At 53.4% G+C, this 10,590-nt stretch overlaps 1 protein-coding gene across 4 annotated transcripts in view; it reads right to left on the bottom strand.

Annotated features, from left to right (window-relative positions):
- Positions 1–8,936: 8,936 nt before the first annotated feature.
- The window catches only part of ATP6V0A1 (ATPase H+ transporting V0 subunit a1), a 72,292-nt gene continuing 70,638 nt past the window's right edge, over positions 8,937–10,590 (bottom strand). For all 4 annotated transcript variants that reach the window (XM_056126586.1, XM_056126588.1, XM_056126587.1 and 1 more), the window contains one exon: positions 8,937–10,162. In XM_056126586.1, coding sequence (XP_055982561.1) covers positions 10,069–10,162 — 94 coding nt within the window. In that variant the 3' untranslated portion in view covers positions 8,937–10,068. The remainder of the gene's footprint in view (positions 10,163–10,590) is intronic.

Genomic DNA, 10,590 nt, shown 5'->3' with positions numbered 1-10,590 from the left:
CTTAGCTATCCAGTAAATGTTAATTTTGAGTTTTTTTTTGCTTTTTGGATCACACCCAGCGACGCTCAGGGGTTACTCCTGGCTCTACACTTGGGAATTATTCCAGTGGTGCCCAGGGGACCATATGGCATGTCGGTGATTGAACCTGGTTGGGCCGCGTGCAAGGCAAACGCCCTCCCTGCTGTACTACAGCGTCAGCCCCAAAGTGTAGGGGTTTTTGCGTGGGGGGGGGGGGTGGCGGGGGGGGGGGCGGGGTAGGTAACTTGGTGCTGCCACACCCTCTCTAAGGGAGTTCCGGAAACCAGACACATAAAAACAAAGCATTAGTTGCGTGGCTGTGGATCAAAACAAGAGAACCCAGCCTAAGCTTTCCAAGAGAACTGACATTTCTGGGGCCAGACAGATAATACAACAGGTAAGGCACTTCCTTTGCACGTGGCCAACCTGGGTTCGATTTCTAGGGCCCCATGTGGTCCCCTGAGCCTGCCAGGAGTGATTGCTGAGCCAGGAGTAAGCCCTGAGCACGGCTGGGTGTGACCCTCCTCTCCCCCCCCCCAAAAAAACAAAAAACTGTCATGTCACTTAAGTTACACTGGCGGTGCATAGAAGAGGAAGGAAAGCCTGAAGGGGATATTTGTATATGAAGAACTGGGAAAGGAAAAGAAAGAGCTGGAAGATGCGAGGAATTGGAAGGTTGAGAAGCTGGAGGAGGCGCTGAGCCCAAAAGGACCTCGGCCGGGCATCGTCTTTGTTTTCCATAATCTGTTTGGGTGGTGAGTGGGGTGGGAAGGTTTGATGGTGTATGGGGGCTACTCCTGGCTCTGTATTCAGGGGTTACTCCTGGCAGTGCCTAGGGGAACCATCTGTGATGCCAGGGATCAAACCTGGTGGGTGCCTTGCTTGGCCTCCTTGCTTCTCTTTCTGGCCCTTCACACTTGACCAGTGGAAACTGGTCAGTAGAAAAGGAAGTCAGTGGGACAAGATGAGTGAGCAAGAGCAGAGCAGTGTACTTGCCATTGTCCCCCCACACGAGGCAACTTCAGGCTTCCCCTTTGGGCAGGGACTGGAGTGGGGCTATGTCATACTGAAAGGTCTGTTTTCTGCTGGTACAGTGTATGTCCCCAGACTGTCACACTAAGTGAAGCAGCAGCTCGGAGACAGCAAAGGGATCAAAGGCAGGCTGCTGGCTGATCCGGGAACCCAGTCTGTACATGGGTGTCTGCTGAGCTGCTTCTGTTGCTCCACGCTCCCACACCAGCCATCAACCCATCCCCCAGCCATGCTCAGCAAGCAACCCCGCCCCTCCCAGTTCCTGATGGTCTCTGAGGTGAAATGTTTCAGAGAGGGCCAGGGGGATGGCTCAGGGGACTGAAGCACATGCTTTGCATGTGGGATCCCCGGGGTTCCAACCCAGACGCCACAGGGTTCCCTGAGCTCCCTATGGTGGCTGAGTCAGGAGTAGCCCCTAAGCACTACCAGGTGCAGTGACCAAAAAAAAAAAAAAAAAGATCTCAATGAAAGACAGTTAATTTCATCATTAATCACAGCAACGAGTTGGAGCTGGGAACAGTCGGACAGGTTTTACTCTGAGAGTACCAGGTACCACTGGACTGGGTGTATCCAGAGTCTGAGGTCACAGGTGCCAGGACCGGGCCTTTAGCTTTTGACCCAGGCAGCTCACTCTTTGCACAAAGTGGAGGTTGGCTGAAGAAATTTGGGACATGGATAAAATGACGTGAGTGGGTGTGTTGGTGCTAAGTAGAAATGTTCTGCTACGGAGCTGTATAAATATTTATATAAAACTCATACATGTGGGCCAGAGAGATAGCACAGCACATAGGACACTTGCCACTACGCAGCAGCTAACCCAGGTTTGATCCCCAGCACTCCATATGGTCCTTAGGAAAGAAAGTGAACACGCAGGGGCTGGAGCGATAGTACAGCAGGTAGGGTGCTTATCGGAAGACCCAGATTTGATCCTCAGCACCTCATATGGGTCCCCTGAATCCGCCAGGAGTGGCCCTGAGTGCAGAGCCAGGAGTAAGTCTTGAGCACAGCTAAGAAAGAAAGGAAATACTCAATCTCGTAGGGCAAACAGTGTGCTGATTAAAAAAAAAAAAAAGAAGAAAGAAAGAAAAAAGGAACAGTGAGTTCTAACGGGCTTCCTGGGTTTTGTTTGGAGAGATTGAAGTGTTGAACTTTCCTAGTGTTTCTTAGGAAATACTTAGAGTATTGTTGTTATCTACAAGCCAGGGGAGGCAAACCACCAGAGCAGTTCAGCTGTTGTTAGACTTTGCTGGAACCGCCTTCTTCTGGCAGCAGCCTGGACCGGGGGTTCATTCCCTCGGGGCCATCTGCATTTCTCTGCCCTTCTTCCCAGATCAGGGCAAATTCATTGCTTTGTTATTGTAGTTTTGTTTTGGGGTCACACCCAGTGGTGTTCAGCGACATCTCTGGGCCTGGTGCCTGAGGGTGTTACTCTCAGTAGTTCTGGGGGACCATATGCAGTTCTGGGAATCACACCTGAGCCTCTTGCATGTGGTCAGTGCTCAGCCCGTTGAACTGATGTTGGTGGGCCCCACGGGTGACTTATGTGAAGCGGGGAGGAGAAAGTCGGTCACTTTCTCCCCATCTGCCTCTGCCATCTGGGACCCAGGGTTACTGGGTTCTTGTCTCGCCTAGCAGAAAGGAATTTGAGGAGTAGACAGGCAGTGAAGCAAATAGGTTTTATTTGGAGGGTTTTTGAAGGGAAAGAGGAAGAAAAGTGGGAGAGAGTGGAGAGTAAGAGAGACATAGGGAAAAGAAAGATGGCGGCCGCACGGGAGCCTTGTGGAAAGCGGGTTTGAGCCGGGCTCGGGGAAGCGGCGGGGACCTCATGGGAAGGGGGGCTTTGTGGGCCGTCCCCCACGCCCCACCGAGGTCGCCAGCTGCCCCCCACGAGCGGCTCTCCGGCACGGCCACGGCCCCGGAGGCACAAGGACTTAGCACAGAGAACCAGCCGCTTGGAGCAGAAAAGCAAATGGACTTGTGTTGATCCGCGCCACCAAGCCTGCCCAGAGGGGGAAGGGCGTTGACCGGCCCGCCCGCTCCTCTCTGGAAAGAAAGATGGCGGCCGCACGGGAGCCTTGTGGAAAGCGGGTTTGAGCCGGGCTCGGGGAAGCGGCGGGGACCTCATGGGAAGGGGGGCTTTGTGGGCCGTCCCCCACGCCCCACCGAGGTCGCCAGCTGCCCCCCACGAGCGGCTCTCCGGCACGGCCACGACTCCAGGGCACAGAAATCAATCTCTTAACTAGCTAACTTTTAATAGAAATTCTTCCAGGGTCAATAAGTAAAATAGCAGAAATTCAAAACCGCGCGGCCGCAATAGCGGCCGCGCGACATCATTTTATTCTTAAACCAAGTTGTAGAAAGCAAATCATTTCACAACGCTGTTTCAGCATGTCTGATTGGGGGGGGGGGGTGGGTCGTAAACTCTAAACAATAATTGTGCATCTTCTATCGAAATAATCTATCTAGTCAAAGTAGATAGAGTATTAACTAGAACTCATCTGCCTCATAAGAATTGGGAGGGGTGGGAGGTGGGGGTCTATTGGGGTTCGGGGTTAAAAATGAGTATTGGTAAAGGGAAATGTGTTCGGTATCTACATGACTGAGACCTAAACCCGAAAGCTCTGTAACTTTTCCCACAGTGATTCAATAAATAAATAAATTATAAAAATAAAAATAAAAAAAAAAAAGAGAGACATAGTAACACGCTCAAGTGAGAACGCGGGCTTCTCCAAGGGTGGAGAGAGCCCCTACACACATCCCAGCATTAGATAGGAAAGCATGAAAGTACACATCTCAAGAGGGGAGATGCGGGCGACATATGTGTTCAGGCACTGCATGTGCTCGGCCATGCGGGCACAAGCAGCACGCGGGCTCAGGCAGCATGTGTGTGCCCTTCCTTTGTTTCAGGTGTCTTTTATAAGCTCTTCTTGGGTTGTCTTGGTCCGGAAGTTCTGGAGTCTTCTCGGGGCTGGATCACATTTTAATCCGATCACGGGAGAGGTCCGAGGGTTTGAGGAACTTCATGGGGAGGGGTCCAACCTCGTCAGGGTCTGCTGAAGGTCTAGTTTTCTGTATCCACAGGGTGGACCAGTCTTAGGATTTTCCTCCCAGAAGTTCTGTTGATCTAAGTTTTATTGCCGAAGGCCTTTCCCTGTCTACCTGCCTACATCAGAACCATCTCCCCAGTCCCTGCAGCTTACCTGTGACTTGTGTGCATGCAAGGAACAGTTTTAAAATTTTCAGCCTAAACCAGGGAGAGGGATCTCCAAATTAAATTTCATTTGCTGAAGGGGAGGAGAGGAGAGGTTTGGGCTATACTTGGGCAGTGCTCAGGGGTCACTCCCTTGCAGTGCTCAGGGAACCATGTGCAATGGCAGGGACTGACCTAGGGTTGGTCGCATGCCTGGCAACGATCTTCCTCCCTGGACAACCTCTCCCACTCTCCAGTGGAATTTCTGTCCTGGCTGGTATCCGAAGACACTGTCTTTCCTGGGGAATAGTTCCGGAAGGGGTGGAGAGATTGACCCTCTGAGACTCTGGCCTGATGTTGCCTCCCGACCCCCCACACCTCAGGGTCTTTTTCCCTGGTCTTCCAGCATCTCCTTCCAATCCCCCCTCCACACACACACACATACACTCTTCTATAAGGGAGATTTACTGGACACGTCTGTCGGGTTTCCAGTGTTTTGGGGTCCGAGAGCACACAGGCAGGGGTGAGGGATGCAGGTTCAGGGGGGCCTCCAGTGGGACCTGGCACCATCAGGGAGTGGCCAGCAGGGACAGCAGGTGGGGGTGGGTACCTTCAGAGTCCGAGGTCACAGGTGCCGGGGCCGAGCCTTTACCTGTTGGCCCAGGCAGCTCACTCTTTCCACAAAGTGGAGATTGGCCGAAGAAATCAGGAACGTGGATAAAATGACGTGGGTGTATTGGTGTTAATTAAGAATGTTCTGCTATGGAGCTGTATAAATATTTATATAAAACTCATACATGTGGGCCAGAGAGATAGCACAGCACATAGGATTCTTGCCACTTGCATAGCTAACCTGGGTTCGATCCCCAGTACCCCCTACGGTTCCCCAACCCCACCAGGAGTGAGTCCTGTGTGAAGAGGCAGGAATGAGTCCTGAGAGTAGCTAGGTGTTCTCTCAGCAAACAGAAACTTTTACATGTATATGAAAAGGGCCGAACCACTGTTATCACTGGGTATTAAGATACTTCCATTTTTGTTATTTTGGGGTCTGCGCTACACACAGCGGTGCTCAGGGGCCATGTGGTGCCTGACAGGTACTGAACAGGGTCGGCCACATGCAAGGCAAGTGCCTTACCCCCTGTACCGTCTCTCCAGCCCATTTGTGTTTTTAAAAATAAACAAAACACACACACACACACACACACACACACACACAAGTAGGGGTGATGTAATCTATTTGTGAGGGGCCAGAGATAGGCCACGGCTTACTCCTGGCTCTGTGCTCAGGGACTCCTGGTGGGCTCAGGGGACCAGATGGCACTGATTATGGCCTCCCTGGGGAATCACCAGGAGTTAAGTCCTGAGCACCACCCAGATAGGGCCCATCCACCATTAAAATGCAAACTCAGAAGGAGAGAGGAGAGAGAGAGAGAGAGAGAGAGAGAGAGAGAGAGAGAGAGAGAGAGAGAGAGAGAGAAACTCCCATAGATAGGTGTGGGGGGGTGCAGTGGAGCAGGTAGGGAGGATGGTAGGAGGGAAACTGGGGACACTGGTGATGGGAAATGCACACCGGCGAAGGGACGGGTATTGGAATGGGTATTGGTACAACTGAAACCCAAACCCAAACTGTAAGTCATGATGATTCAACTAAAAAAAAAAGTAAAACTTATACACATAAGTTTTTCAAGAGAGAAAAAAAGGATCAATTGAAGTCAGATGGGAGAAAAAGCTGTATGCCCAAATGTGATAGTGGTGGGGGAGCGAACCTGACTCCCAGGATGAGCAATTTGGAATGTCTTCACTCTCTCAATACACCTTAATAAATGTGTCTTAGTACAATAAAAAAAAAAGTGATGTTCGAAGACAGCTCCAAGGTTACAGTAAATGCTTCCTCCAGCACAGCCTGGTCCTCAAGCCCGGCGGGGAGCATCCAGAAACAAGGCAAATAGGCTTTGTCTATGTCTCAGGGGCTCCGTCCTACAGGGACTGGGAAGTGGAATGGGGAAGTTTGATCTCTTAACCCCGTGACACGTCACCTTTCCCACTAACCTGTCTGAGCCAGTTTACCCAGCTCTCTCAGCACTTTTGTTCCCTTGAAGGCCTCTAGGACTGACTGCACACCCCCCTCTCTGCAATGTGCTGAGGGTCTCTCCCACCTGAAGGAGGCATGAGTACTTCCCTGCATGGTCACCAGGGGGCAGCCCACACCTGGCACATGCCTTGGGAGAGCTGGGCACTCCCCCTCCCCCCCCTCATCTAAGGAAGCTTCTTCCCAGCACTCCATTAGGCAGAAAGTCACAGTTTCCACTCCAACTCGGAAGGAGGACAGGGTAGCGTTGGGAGCTGAAGGTGACCAGAGCGAGCAGGCCCATATCCACCCTCTCCCATGCTGGCTCCGGGACCACACATTCACTGTTTAGGGGTTGTCGCCCGAGACTCCGGGTGACAGGGATTAATTAGGTAAAGGGAATGCTTTTCAAAAAAATAGATCCAGGGTTGGAACGATACCGCAGCAGATAGGGTGCTGGCTTTGCAAGTAGCTAACCCGGGCTCTATCCCCGGCACCCCATGTGGTCTCCTGAGTCCCACAAGGAGTGATCCCTGAGCACAGCTGGGTGTGGCCGTCAAAAAAAAAAGAAAAACAAAAGGTCACCAATTAATGCCATCAAAGCGAGAAAACAAAAAAAAAGAGGCCTCAAAGCAACATAATCTCAGGTTGGACACTTTGGAGCATTCAAGAATCATATATTGGGGTCTCATTCCTTTTTGTTATTTGGGCCTTGGGGCCACAGGAAGTCCTGTGGAACTCTACAGTATTAATCTGGGGTCGGTACTGCCAAGACAAGTCCCTTAACCCCTGTACTATCTTTTTGGGCCTTTATTGGTGTTTTTGTGTTTGGGCACACCTGGTGGTGGTCTGGGTTACTCCTGGCTCAAGGATCACTCCTGGAGATGCTTGAGAGACCATATGGGATGCTGGGATCAAGGCAGGTACCCTACCCACTGTACTCTTGCTGGCCCCCAATTTATCTTCCATCTCCTTTTTTGTCACTATTTTTTTTTCTTCTTGGGTCACACCCAGCAATGCTCAGCGGTTACTCCTGGCGGTGCTTGGGGGGCATACATATATATTTTTTCCTTTTGGGTCACACCTGGAGATGCACAGGGGTTACTCCTGGTTCTGCACTAGGAACCACCCCTGATGGTGCTCAGGGGACCATATGGGATGCCGGGAATTGAACCCGGATCGGCCATGTGCAAGGCAAATGCCCTACCCGCTGTGCTATCACCCCAGCCCCAACTTGGGGGACCATATGGGATGACGGGAATCGAACCTGAGTTGGCTGCAAGGCAAACACCCTACCCATTGTGCTATTGCTTCAGCCCACCTTTTCTGTCACTACTTTTGATGTTCTATTTGCCACTGCCTCACCAAAGGTCACGGAGATGAAGTACTATGGTCTCTGAGAATTGGGGCCATACCTGGTGGTGCTTGGAGATCAAACCCAGGGCTTTCTAGAGGCAAGGCAGAGCCACACCCCAAGCCCCAAGAGCTGTAGCCTTTTTATTTTTTTGGGTGGGGAATGCTGTTTTTATTGTTTGTTATCAATCCACTTGGGAGAAAAGGTACCAGGTAAGAGTACTAAGAAGTGGGTGTCTTAAGGCAGAAGTGGCTCCCCCCCACACTTTTAAGAGCTGTAGTCTTAAGTCTCACATTCAGGCCTTTGCTCCATTCTGAGTTCTTTTTATGTATGACGAACGTGTGGTGGTGGTAATAGCCAGTTACTAACACCATTCGCTGAAAACACTCTTCTTTCCCCTGTGAATAGTGCCCGCATACACATGAACTCACCAGGATTGAACCCATTCAGCTGAGCTCACCGGGGTCAGACTCCTAGCCCAGGTACTGGCTGGCCTATCTTCAGTCGCAGAGCCGCCTGGGGGTCACACACTTGAGCAGAGGCTGTGTGATGCAACTACAAACTGTTTTGGCCCTGGCCTCCGGGAGGAGGTGCAAACATCAGAGGTGCCAGGATTGTGCTCAGCGCATGCAGCAGCAGCAGGAATGGAACTCAAGGTCTCCCACTCGCAAGACGAGCAAGGAGCCACTGTCTAGGTCTCCACTCTTGACTTTTGGAGGAGCCTGGTGGAGTGGAACCCCCAGAAAGACCACCTTCCCTGCTTTCCTTGCTAGCCCAAGGGAAGGCAGGTTTGAGGCTGGAGGGAAAGAAACATAACACGAACTGGTCCCCCTCGGGGGGCCGCTGTCCGCTGGCCTGTGCACATTCCTGTGCAGAAGGGAAAGCTGGAGGGGGAAAGCCTTGCGGAAGAATGTGGGTGACTCCCCGCTGGACGCTCTGTGGGCTCCTCGGCCACCTGCTGGCCTTGGCACTCCACATTCTCCAGCCGCCTGGACGACCTGGTGTGTCTCTGCTTGCCCCAAGGCCAAGTGCAGCAGGGCTCAAAATAGACAGGCAGCTGCCCTGAGAGCCTGGCCTGGCCCACAGGAGCAGGTGACAGGGTCTCAGGGCCCTTAGTAGTGTCTGCAAAGGGGCCTGGGCCTGGGGCTGGGAAGGCAGAGATCAGGGGAGAATCTGCCCAGCCAGGGCGGGCTCCCATGGTGAGAGCAGAAGGGCTGGAGGAGCTGGAGGCAGTGCAGGTACCGGGGTTCAGGGAGACACAGGAGCCTTCCGTTCAGGCAAACACTTTATTCAGCACAGAAACGTGGGATCAGAAGGGCCTGGGGTGGGGTTCCCAAGGGAAGGCTCTGCTTCAAGCCCAGTCAGCAGAGAGGAGGGGTGAACAGGGGGGTGGAGCCAGCTCAGCCTTGGGGTGTCAGAGGCTGCTCCCTGCAGACAGCCAGGGCTGAGGGACAGGGCTGGCCCACTGGAGGAGCCCCCCCATGCCACAGAAGGCTGAGGGGAGAGTCTCTTCAGTAATGCAGCACAACAGCTGCATCTACACATGATTGAGAGGTCCCAAGGGCCTAGGCCTTGGGGGGTGACAGGAAGTGGTCCTTGGGGGTGTCCACTGGGCGGGGCTGTGCAGCTCTCACCACTGCAGGCATCAGCAGGCTGTTGGTCAGTTCCATCAGCTCCTCCCCTTTCCGATTCTCGGGGGGAGGGGGGATGACCTCAGCCCTGCATTCAAGACTCATGATCATGATAGGGGGTGGGGGATGGTCTGGGGTCCATAGCAGGAAGGTGCTGCCAACCCCAGCGGGCAGCCAGGACTCAGGCAGTCAGGCCTTGGCACTCCCAGCTGGGTAACAAGTGACGGGAGGGGTTCTGGGAGGGAGGGAGGAGAGGGCGTGAGTAGGGCAGGGGCAAGGGAGAGGTGAGGGAGTGAGTTCGGGGGGAACTTACAGGTGCTGGGGAGCAGATGGCCCAAGGAATCCCTGATTTAAATCGAAGGGGTGGGCCAAGGACAGAAAGACCACCTTCCCTGCTCCCCTTGCTAGCCCAAGAATGGGGTACATGACAGTCCCCCAAAACCAGTAACCAGAAGGGCAGGGGCTGGGGCACAGTCTCGGTGAGGATGGCAGAGGGGGTCCAGCAGCTTCACTCTGGGGAGGGGACAGGGAGTCACAGAGGCCTGGAGGGCAAGGCTGGGGCCTGTGGGGGTCACGGTGGGATGAGGACAGTCCAAGCCTCACTATCCTCTAGAGTCACTGCACTACACACAAAGCGGGGACTGGGGGCCCAGAGGGACCGGATCTAGCTAAAGACTCACAGGCATGAAAGGGGTGGTGGGGTGACACAGTGCCCCGACACCTGCAAGTCACCACCAACAGCAATCACCGTTGGCGAGTGCAAGAGGCCTTGGGCTCACTCGTCAAACTTCCCTTCTCGAATGTGCTCGAAGGAGAAAGGCAGGAATTTAAAACCGGTCCCGCTGTAGAATTTATTCTGGAACTCGACCCTGGGGAGAGGGAAGAGGAAAGACAGTTGTGAGGCGTTCATGGTGGGGCTGGAAAGACGCCCCTCCCCATCTCGCACCCTCCACTGTTGCGGCCAGGCCTGGCTGAGGCCCACCCGCCACCGGGGGGTGCAGAGGCGAGGAGATGCCATTCTGTCAGCCAGAGCCCCCACACCCTCAGCTGGCAGGGCCAGCTCTCCCAGTTCTCAGGGAGCCCCAAAGTGGCTCTGTTTTCCTGTGTGTTTTCCTGATGAGAGGGTTGCTAGTTGAATAGCGGCGCTTTCGATTCAGGGGAGGAAATTCCCAGGAAAAGGGGAAGCTCGGAGGGGAAGTCTCCTCAAAGCCAGGGCAAAAATATTTTCCAACTACAAAAACATCTGAGAGAGAATTCTCCTCTTGGGGACTGGGAGGAACACAAGCCCGTCGACTCC

Source organism: Sorex fumeus, unplaced genomic scaffold (assembly GCF_029834395.1).
Source record: "Sorex fumeus unplaced genomic scaffold, SorFum_2.1 ptg000063l, whole genome shotgun sequence".
Taxonomy (NCBI): Eukaryota; Metazoa; Chordata; class Mammalia; order Eulipotyphla; family Soricidae; genus Sorex; species Sorex fumeus.
This window is presented reverse-complemented; position numbering and strand designations above follow the sequence as displayed.